Raw genomic sequence first — 11,243 nt, 5'->3', positions numbered from 1 at the left:
ACTATGCTATCATTAAATCCAAAAACATGCGCAACATATAAACTTGTGCTCCGTCTTATATAACAGTTAATTTTTCTCTCCTTTCTTGATCTATGATTCGCTAAGGATGTCTTGTGCGCTTCTTCAGAAGCTTGTCAGTCCTTCTCATGACCGTGTCAAGGAGGAAATTTAAAGTTGAAAAAAATTCAAATATAAAAATGTTTTATTTTTTAAAGCCTATTAAAAAAGACAGAAATACAATGTGAAACAAAGATAGAATATTTTTATTCTAGACAAATTTGCCAAAACCCAATATATAAACTAGCAATTTGATATGTTTGTGGCACTCAGAAACATATGGAATCCTCTAGTGTGGAGAGAATTGAGAGTCAAAATCAGATTCCACAAATTCTAGAGCCTAGTAAAGGAACCTCTTTCTTTAGAACATGCTTCAATGGTATTAATGCATTATCAGGTAAATATCTCACTATTTGTTTAGTATAGTTTAAACCAAAACATAATATATCACTTGAATCACTTAGTTCATCGGGGAAATGACCCCAGATAGGAGGATATAAAGATCGATGATTAGGATATGTAGAAAGTTAGTAGGTAGTCGCGCTGTCTAGTTTTCCATATCAGTGATATTAGTATTTCTTTCCTCCTACTTTCTTGTACATCATGCTATTACTTCTTGTTTTTTTTGCTTCGATTATCGTATTACTTACAGGTGCTATTAACATTCTCTACTATATTCTCGTTTCCTTCTTGATTTACTACGCTTTACTTGAATAGAGGATCTATCGGAAACAGGGGTGGAGCCAGCTTTAGCGAAAATTGGTCAAATGCACACCCTTTGTTGGAAAATTATATGGTGAATAGAGGTTAAATGTTAGTCATAACGACTGTATATTTAATTTTACACACTCTTAACATAGCTGAGAATAAAATTTGCTTACCCTTCACCAGATTCCTGGCTCCGCCACTAATCAGAAACAACCTCTCTTATAAGATAGGGGTAAGCTTGCTTATACACCATCCTCTTCAGACTCTTACTAGTTATATTGTTTGTGTATAGTGTAATTTAAATAATATACATTGACGGAGTAAATATTTATTACCGTATGTTATTAGCAAGTTACATGTTATGATTATCATCTTACATATGCTTATCATAGAGATTTATTGTAATTACCTTGTAAATGATCTAACTGTATAAATATAAATAATAAAACTTGTCTTTTTTTTTTTTTTTTCCTCTTTGATGTAGGTATTGGAATAATATCAGTACCCTATGCACTTTCAGAAGGAGGATGGTTATGTATGATGATACTTTTTTTGGTAGCAATTATAAGTTGCTATACAGGTTTACTTTTGCAAAAATGCATGAGTGTTTCACCATCAATCAAGACATATCCAGATATTGGTGAATTTGCTTTTGGTAACAAAGGGAGAATCTTGATTTCTATTTTCTTGTATCTTGAACTATACTTTGTTGCAATTGAATTCCTCATATTAGAAGGTGACAATTTGCATAAATTATTCCCAAATGCAAAAATTCATGTTGGTTGTCTTAAAATTGTTGGAAGAGAATTTTTTGTTTTTTTAGTTGCTATAATAATATTGCCAACAACATGGTTGAGAAGTTTAGGTTTATTGGCTTATGTTTCTGCTGGTGGAGTTTTGGCCTCTGTTGTTTTGGTTTGTTCGGTATTCTGGGTTGGTGCAGTCGATGGTATTGGTTTCGAAGAAAAAGGTGTGATTTGGAGATGGAATGGATTGATAAATGCAATAAGTATGTTTACATTTTGTTATTGTGGTCATGCTGTTTTCCCAACAATATGCAATTCCATGAAGGATAGGAGCCAATTTCCCAAGGTAATATTATATTTTTTTAGTTTGTCTGTTTTATTTTATATGACAGTATTTGATTGAATATCAAGATTAAAAACAAGAAACAAGCATCCAGTATCCCCTCGAACTATGACCAAAGTTGATACAACACACTCCAACTTCACACGCGTCCTATTACTCCTGAACTCAATTTTGACGTATAATTATCACTCATTTGTGCTGATATGACACCTTTATCACATAAATGTGGTGTCCACGTCAAAAGTGCCAAAAGGTGCCTCATCATCTAAAAAAGATGACAAAGATACACTAAAATTAAGTTCAGAGACAATGTGAAGTTCGAGTGTGTCGTAGCTAATTTGGTCATAGTTCAATGGGGTACTGGATGCTTTTAAAAGACTTCAATACACAAGTACTTATTGAGGAAATATATATAACATGTTGATCCAAGTTAATTATATTAGACATCGCGTAAACTATAAAACGAGAACTTACATGTTCTTCATGTAGCGAAAGCGAAAGACTTAGTAGCCGTTTGACCATGAAAATTACTTGTTTTCCGGAGTTAGAGTTGAAGTTGGAGTTGGAGTTGTGTTTGGCCATATCTTTTTTGAAATTTTTTTTAGACTTTTGAAAAATCTTTTTAAATATGATTTTATGCCCTCAACTTTTAAAAATTATCAAAATCACTCAACTACTAATTTACCTACTGACATACAACCAAATGTTGAGAAAATAATTTATATGTCTTCAATTGATAAAATAATTAACAAAAAACTAATTATTATGGTTGTTATTCTTCTAAAATTTGAATAAAAATATCACAAGCATGAGCTAAATAAGTTTATCTAACCATAATCGATTAAATAGAGAAAAATGTATTTTGATAAATATGATTGATATATATAAATATATTTTATATATTCTTAAATTTGGTGATGAAAATTCTTAATTATTTTCACTTGAATTAATTATTTTATTGAATTTGGTCTTTTTAAAAAAATTATGGAATTTAGTTAATAAGAGGGGTTTGTGTAAAAATTTAAAGTTTGAGTTATATCTAATAATAATGGAAGTTGAAATTGGAAATGGAAAAAAGAGAAAACAACAAAAAGTTATTTTCCATTTTCTAAATTTTATTCCGGAATTATTTTTCAAAGTTTCATGGCCAAACATCATAATTTCCAACTCCAAAAAAATTTTCTGAAAAAAAGGAAAAAATATCTGTGATCAAACGGGCCCTTAAATGAACCACGTCTGAAATCACCGATCGACAAAGATTGTCACAGTATGTTGGATTAACCTGACCCGTGTAGCACAGTTAAACACTAGTTTTACCAAGGTAAAAAAAAGAAAAGGTGACAATTTTTTTTTAGGGTGACACAAAATAAAACACAGGAAATAAAAATTATGCTTTTAGATATAAACAGTGTGATGTGTGTCAAGTATAATTCATTAATTATATTTAACAGTACCAAAAAAAATTAGCACTCCATAACTAGTTATGAACTTCGTCGCTAATCCGCTAGTTTAATCATAGAAACAAAATTTTATAATGATCCATCGTAACATAGATAAGCAACGCACTTCGTTGTTTGACTATGAAATTTGTCCATCGCTAATTCCTATTTTTTTTTTTCAAGTAAATGAAGAATTGGTAAAAATGTATTTAATATTCTTTTATAGACAAAGGGAATCCTTGGAGTAACTGGTAAAATTATTATTATGTGAACATGTGGTTGCGGTTTCAAGCCATAGAAATAACCTCTTGCAGAAATGCAACAGGCTGCGTACAATAGACCTTTATGGTCCGACCCTTTCCGATACCGGCGCATAACAGGAACTTTAACGTCCCAGATATTTGTCCTTTAATATCATATATACCTTGCAATAACATACCATATTACACTAATAATAATTTCAATAAATTCTACATCTTCATCGTATATAACTTAAATCCTTTTTTTTCAATTGTCAAACAGGTTCTATTTGTGTGCTTTATACTAAGCACCATGACTTATGGATCAATGGCAACCATGGGGTACATAATGTATGGGCAAAATTTGATGTCACAAATAACATTAAATCTCCCTAAAGGAAAAATTAGTTCGAAAATTGCGATATACACTACACTCATCAACCCAATAACAAAGTACGCTCTTGTCGTCTCTCCTATTGCAACAGCCATTGAAGATAAATTACCTTTACGACAGAGTAAATTTATCGTGAGCTACTTCATCAGAACATTTTTGGTCATCAGTACCGTCATCGTGGCATTAGTCGTTCCATTTTTTGGATATGTCATGACATTTACAGGCGCACTTTTGGGTGTTACCGTGTCTATATTATTACCATGCTTCTGCTACCTCAAGATCGTCAAGACGCCTTCATATCTGGAAGTTGTGTTTATTGGGGTGATTTTAGTTTTTGGTTCTTCTGTTTCAATATCCGGAACTTACATTTCTTTGAAAAACATCATCAGTCATGTCTAGGGGAGACAATTGACTGATTTGGCCGGATCAAAATGGACTGAATCAATAAATGAGTCGTCCAATCTTGTCTAAAGTTTGTTTGGGCTAAAGTAAATTGAGTCAAGATGAGCTGAATAATGGGTTGTAGCTCAATCTGCGTAGATTGACTCAACTTTTCTTATTTTTTTTTGAAAATATCAATAAACAGTATCAAGCAAATATTCCCAAACCATCAAATGTTGTGTGCACAAATTCAAGAGTTTTCAATTTCTTGTATCTAAGATGTGTGTACAATAGTTATACACTTATAGCGGGTAAAGTCTAGAGACTTCATCGTTATAGTGGGTAAAGTTCAGTTACTTTAGCGTGGCAATCAATAGTCTTGTGACTTTACAGTAATAATAGGTACTGTTCAACGACCATAAATAAATCTTGACCCCTTTCATGGTTTCTGACGAAAAAAACAAAGATATGTTTTGTGCACCGGTAGTGTAAAGAACTCAAAATAGTCTAGTCTTGTTGAGACTAAAATGTTATATCCCGTGTTGGTAGTTATGTATGTGAGGCAAAAGGAACAAAAGGTTCGTCCTGAAAGAATAGTTCAACAACAACAACAGATCCACTGATATTCCGTAAGTGGGATCTGGAATTGATAAATGAAAGACAGGGTTTATAAGCCCTAGAGCTATAAGCCTACACTCGTGCAAACTAGATCGTGCTGCACATGCGGCGTAAACTCATTTGAACTTGTTGGTCCTAGTATCATAGGCGACCAAATGGCTGCCCCGACCTTATCTATACCTCATGGAGGTGGAGAGGTGTTTCTGAAACACCCTCACTCAGTAACACATATCAACGAATATACAGAAGAAAGGAAGACAAAACAAATATTAGAGGAAACACTACAAAGCATTCAGGTAAATAGAACCATAACAACAGCAAAATAAAGTGATAACCAAAGCACAAAAAACAATCCATCAAATAAAGTGTAAATGAAAGCACAAAAAACATTCCATCGATGATCAAAATTCCAATTCGATCATGCATCAATTGGTATTTAAAAAATAAACATCTGCTAAACAGAAGATCAGATGGGATAATCACAAGGGAAATGAACTGAAACAACTTGAAGAAGGCACAAACGTGTGAGGATAGATCCAAAATTTTGAAGCTTCAACAGGTAGATGTGCTGGATAAAAGTAAATCATCTGCCAACCTTCACATGAGCTCACTGCAAACAAGATTATACACGTTGAAGTCATTCGGAAAATATTATACTGAAAAGGAACTTAATATAGGAAAGAACTACGTCAACATATCCAGTATAATCCCACAAATGGAGTTTGAGAAGGGTGACGTATATGCAGCCTTACCCCTACTTTGTGAAGGTAGGGAGACTGTTTCCGATAGACCCTCAGCTCAAGTGACACATATCGAAAACAAGTATGGGAAGGAAATACAGTAGTGAAGATGTCATACTAAAATAAAGGAGAAGGGAACAGTAGCAACAACAGATAATGCGGTAATGGAATCAAAGGAAACAACATGTAATAAGATAGTAAGGAAGAAGTTACTGTAGTAGACTAACAGTGATTTGCCTGGAGACTAGGACCTGAGATGACTCCATTTTGCCGCAAATTAAAATCATCTGTAGTAGAATACCTCAAGCTTGTCTTCTCCCGTCGTTTGTTCAACATATTCCTTAATCTTGAAGACCGACTCTTCGAGCTGAGGGCTTCCCCACACTGAGATAAACTTTAACGAAGCTATATCTCCAAAACTATCTGGGATCTCTATGAGCTCAGTACAATCATCTAATTTTAAAACCTCTAGCACGGGAAATGATTCATCTGCAATAACTTGCCATTCAGAAAAAGATAAACCATACAATTTTAGAGATCTGAGATTCTGGAAGGTGAGTTCTTCCATGTTCCATTCTTTCCCTTCCTGGATGATACAGTGTTCTAGACACAGCTTTTGAAGGTTGGGTAATCTTGCCATTCTTGAGAGTGAATCGGATGTCAGAGTGAGCCATGCTAACTCCATTTTCTTCAAGCTCAAAGGGAAACCATGTGTATATTCACTGAATGAATCCCAAGAAACACGTAGAGTAAGTTTTTTGAGTTCATTAAGGACATCTAATCTTGGAAAACAAATCTTCTCTGCTGAACAATCCGATAGTTGTTTGATCTTGAATTTAAGGATTTGAAGCTTAGGAAACCTGTTGAAAATATCCTCCGTGTCTTTTAAACCGCGAAGGTGGAGATGATATAATATTGTCAAATTCTCTTGCTTTGAGTCCTCATCTAACACCGTTGGTTCTTTAATGTACGGATCAAAAAGAGAACAACACTTCATGCGCACATCTCGTAGCTTAGTAAGACTCCAAATAACAGGTGACAGTACCATGCATGATCCGTGGTTATCCACCACGAGAGTTTCTAGATTACATAGGTTAGAAAATGACGGAGGGAGAAATTCTGCCTCTGTCATAATGTTTAAGCACTTCAAATGAACAAGCATGCCTATTTCATTCAGCAAAGAATATGGCAAAATTATATCCGACAGCTCCAACCTCTTAAGAAGCCTCAAGTGTCTTAGGTGACACTTGTAGGAAAGATAAAGTCCATTAGGAACGTTTGTGTATGCCGTCAAAGACAGGAGGCGTTTGGCATAAGGATTTTCTCTTTCCGCATTGAGCAAGAAAAAGTTTACATCCGAATGAGGGAAGAGTTGATCATAATGAACAGTCATTCCACGTGGCATCAGATCTGAAGAAGACGATGACGGAGCACTTGGACTTATCAAGTCAAACAGTTTTTCCTTTCTGGCTTTTCTCAAAAAAAAAATCATGCACAAGATCATGAATTTGGCAATGTGGGTATTCACCTCTCTCATTGGAAACTACTACCAAACTACTGCTAATTAACTCATCCACATAAACCTTCACCTCAGACTGTTCCATCAGTCCTTCGGCACTCCACAAATATTCCAAATCAGATATTGCAATGTATTCGTCCTTTGGATAGCTTGCAAGGTAAATCAGGCATGGCTTTAGGTGATTCGACAATTGGTCATAACTTAATTGTATAACCTTCATCACTTCCTCTTCATCCTTAAAAATAAAGGAACTCAAATTATTGAGAACTTCAAGCCACAAAGCCTCTTTCTTTTCCTTCCTTGAAATGATTCCGCTGATCAAATCAAGCACCAAAGGAAGCCCATAACACTTTTCGGCTATTTTCTCTCCAACATCTTTAAGTTCATCAGGGCAACGTTCTTCTCCGAACACCCTTTTCTCTAATAACTCCCAACTTTCTTCTGGTCTTAGCAATCGAAGATCAAGAGGATCACTGCAGCATTTTGCATGCTTAGCCACTTCCTTTTTTCGACTTGTTAAAATAACTCTGCTTCCTTTCTGAAATTCAGATGGAATGGCGTATAATGGTCTTGTTAGCTCATCCCATGTTGCAGTATCCCACAAGTCATCCAATACAATCAGGTACCTCTTTCCAAACAGTTGTTTCCGTAGATCATCAGCAACGTTGTTGTCTATGCCGTCCTCACTGACTCTTTCTTTCAAACCAATAACTTCATTGAAAATTCTCTTCAACAATTTTTTCTCATTATGCTCCTGGTCGATTGTGCACCAAGCACGAACATCGAAATGATCAACAACAGACTTATCATTATATACTCTGTAAGCCAAAGTAGTTTTTCCAAGCCCTGGCAAGCCGACTATGGAAATGACATCTACCTCAGATGGTCCGCCAGTGAGCTTCCTAATTATCCACTCTGTCTCCTCCTCAAAACCTACAATTATTTTACTAGTTGTTGATGACTTGTTTTTAACAGGCTTGTTGGGAGAGTTTGCAAAAATGATACTCGCGGTCTTGGAGATCTTCTCTTGTACCTCTTTTTTGACAAGCTTGATCTTTTCTACGGTATCAGGAAGTAAGACGATAAGCTGCAAGAGACCACGATCTCTGGCAAGAATTGAGTTAATGGCATGTTCCGCCTCATATGCCACATCTAGAACACGAGTCCAAAGATCTCTATGCAATTCTTGCTCCACATTCCCAAAGAACGATCTTATGTGTTCTAGGTCTTCTTTCACCCGACTGATTTCTTCTCTTATCAAAGCAACTGAATAAGCATTCGATTTGAGAAAGTCATTTAAGTTTCTGAGTAGAAGAGTCATGAAGAGAGGTCCATCACTCATGGGGAAGCAGAGCTGAGATGAGTCTGCAGGGGCTTTCAAGAAAACATGTCTGAGATCATCCTTCAGAAGTTCAATATTTTCCAGAAAGTCTTGACTTGCACAACATTTTTTGTTCACATTCTCTTCATCCGTTGAGTTCTCTTCTAAGTTGCGAATGAGAATGGACACCTCCCTAATAAGTGCTTCAACATGTGCCAATAGAACAAATAATTTTTCATATTGAATAAAGTCCTTTGGCATATCTGTAAGAAAAAGCAATAGGAACTCTATCGCGACATGAATGTTGGATGCTGAAGTGCTACGAGGTATAGCATTAACCATGTGCTGTTGTAGGTGAATCAGATGTTCTCTATGAATGTCTGCAGATGCTTCTAGGAGCTTCTTAATATAGCATCCAACTTCTGCTGACTTTGAAGCTTCCAATATTGTAGAACATATGTGCATAACCTCCAGTGAAACTGGAATTATCTTCAAAAGTAGATGGATTATCATGGAATTGACTTGCGAGACTTCATATTCATGTTTTTTATCTGTTTCATCTTCATCTGTTTCATCTGACTTATCAAGTTGATAAGACAAGAGGACAAAACAGAAGTGTCCTACTCTCTCAGCCATAAGTTGAAACTGTGGTAAGACATATTCAATTGCCTTATGCTCAATGCAACCATTTACTTTCAGCCCAAGGAAATCTCTTAATTTGCCAAATACATTCTGAAGAACCTCATATTGAGTCATCGATGGCAAAATCAATTTAGCACGAACCTTGGGGAGATAATGGAGATTCACAAGGAGCGCGTCCAGAAGTTCAACCATCTGAGCCTCAGTCATGGTGGCACTTGATTCAGAATGATCATCTGAGATGACAGAACTTTTGATATTTTCAAGGAGGCAAGGAACGACATGATCTGTTAATTTAACCAGCATGTCATCTCCACTCTGATGAAAAAGTGATTGAACCAGATCATGAACCTCGTATGATATGCAAGACATTTCGGCATTAGAACCATCCGAAATGTAATAACAAAGCTGTAAACATGCCGACAAAAATGTCAGCTCCAATTTCAGCTTTTCAATTTGATCCGTATCAGGAACAATTTGATCTTCTTCATTCTTTAACCTCTCTACGAAATCAAGAAGATTGACAATGTCCTCGCGAAGCAAAGCAGATGATACCTTCTAAAAGAACAAACTTACATCAAAATTTTCAGTGCACATATTCTCCATGAGAAGTTTTACTCTTATTTTACAGGCAACTAATGTAAATGTAAGCTAAATGTTATTTTTACAGACAATTTTTAGCTTCATCAAAATAGCCTACTGAATAAGCCAGATGTTTGTCAGAAGCAAGAGTTAGATTTCTCAGAACGTCACTCAACTAATGATAATTTGTCAAAAATCACGCTACATATTCAGGTGGTATTCACGCGGTTTTCTGATGATGCGGAATTTGTTTAACCATCCATTTGAAAAATAAAAATTTATCCATTAGAACCATTTTACTGACCCACTTACTCCATGACCCGACCAGCCAACCAATTTGCAGTTAAGTTACTTGAATCTCCTAGGTCCCTCAACTGCTACTGTTAATTTCTCCAAGTGGATGTCTAAGGTATGCTCTAATGCGAAGAGCGGGTGAATTGACTCCTAGTGATGTGACTATAGTGTCCTAGACTATTCATCAACACACGACGGATATAAGATCACAAGTTTCAAAAGTCTCGTTTTCTTTCTTAAATTTCATGCTCATTCAGACCGTGTCACATAAATGAAACGGATGAAAGTACTGATATGAGAACTCAAAGAGCAGTTCGTTAATTAAATATTCTACCAAAAAATTGCCAATGATCCGATTGTAAACTTTTTTGAACAACAATCCCAGACGAAAAATTATCCTAAGTCAGTACAACATAACAACAACATACTCGGTGTAATCCAAACTGGTGGGCTCTGGGAAGGGTTGGATGTAAATATTCATTATCAACTATAATCATCCAGGTATAAATATAAATATTGAATGGCGTACCGATAATTTGTGTGTTTTTCCTTTATTTTCTCTTCCTCTTCCCATGTTTGCAATTCTGAAGATCTTGTGTATAATAAGTAAATAAATGCAATTAGTATCTAATTAAAACCAGAAATGCTAATATATCAAATGTCAAGTAATTAGTAAAGAAGAAAGTATAACACTCAAATATAATCATCATACCTTAAAGTTTAGGATTAAGCTTGTCTGAAGAAAGTAAACGCAGGGAATCAGAAAGAATAAGTTGTTTAAGCCCCAAGTCTTTTTTTTTTAATAAAAATAATAATAAGAATTAAATAGTAATTCATTGACTTTTGAAATTAAGCTCTAAGTCTTTTTTTTAATACTCACTCCCTTTGTTATCAGATAATTTATGTGACACTTTTTAGTTTTTCGAGATTCATGTTTGATAATTGTATCTTATTGTCTTTGAGTCGTTCTAAGTTTCAGTCGACGGCTGCTGGTATAATAGTTTTAAAAGAAAGCAGTAGTATAAATATTTAGTTGAAAAATTAATACGGGTGATTAAACTTTATATAGAACACATAAAAATTAAGTAAAAAAAAAACTCATTTGATTCTTGGAATCGAAACACCATCCCAGAATGGAGGTAGTTATATACATCTCATCTCTGGCCTATAATATATTAATTATATACTCCAGTTGTATTGAGATTCATTTAATCTGTTGTGAA

The 11,243-nt window shown here is 34.9% G+C and overlaps 2 protein-coding genes across 3 annotated transcripts; one reads left to right on the top strand and one right to left on the bottom strand.

The window, feature by feature from the left end:
- The first annotated feature begins 315 nt into the window (after nt 1-315).
- Nucleotides 316-4,541, top strand: LOC107872151 (amino acid transporter AVT1I). 2 transcript variants are annotated; one of them, XM_016718932.2, is made up of 3 exons: nt 316-454; nt 1,250-1,857; nt 3,816-4,541. In XM_016718932.2, the coding sequence occupies exons 1-3, from the start codon at nt 337-339 to the stop codon at nt 4,323-4,325; spliced, it is 1,236 nt and encodes a 411-aa protein (XP_016574418.2). In that variant the 5' UTR covers nt 316-336; the 3' UTR covers nt 4,326-4,541. The 2 variants fall into 2 exon arrangements, with proteins under 2 accessions (XP_016574418.2, XP_047268691.1); XM_047412735.1 differs by lacking the exon at nt 316-454 and adding an exon at nt 476-591.
- Nucleotides 4,542-5,248: 707 nt separating this feature from the next.
- LOC107871300 (putative late blight resistance protein homolog R1A-3) lies at nt 5,249-10,874 on the bottom strand. The gene is given in 5 exon segments (XM_047412734.1): nt 5,249-5,535; nt 5,893-7,133; nt 7,135-9,702; nt 10,550-10,612; nt 10,733-10,874. Coding segments are annotated over 3 exon segments (3,798 nt in total). The 5' UTR covers nt 10,595-10,612; nt 10,733-10,874; the 3' UTR covers nt 5,249-5,535; nt 5,893-5,948.
- Nucleotides 10,875-11,243: the final 369 nt, after the last annotated feature.

Source organism: Capsicum annuum, chromosome 5, assembly GCF_002878395.1.
Source record: "Capsicum annuum cultivar UCD-10X-F1 chromosome 5, UCD10Xv1.1, whole genome shotgun sequence".
In the NCBI taxonomy this organism is placed as follows: Eukaryota; Viridiplantae; Streptophyta; class Magnoliopsida; order Solanales; family Solanaceae; genus Capsicum; species Capsicum annuum.
This window is presented reverse-complemented; position numbering and strand designations above follow the sequence as displayed.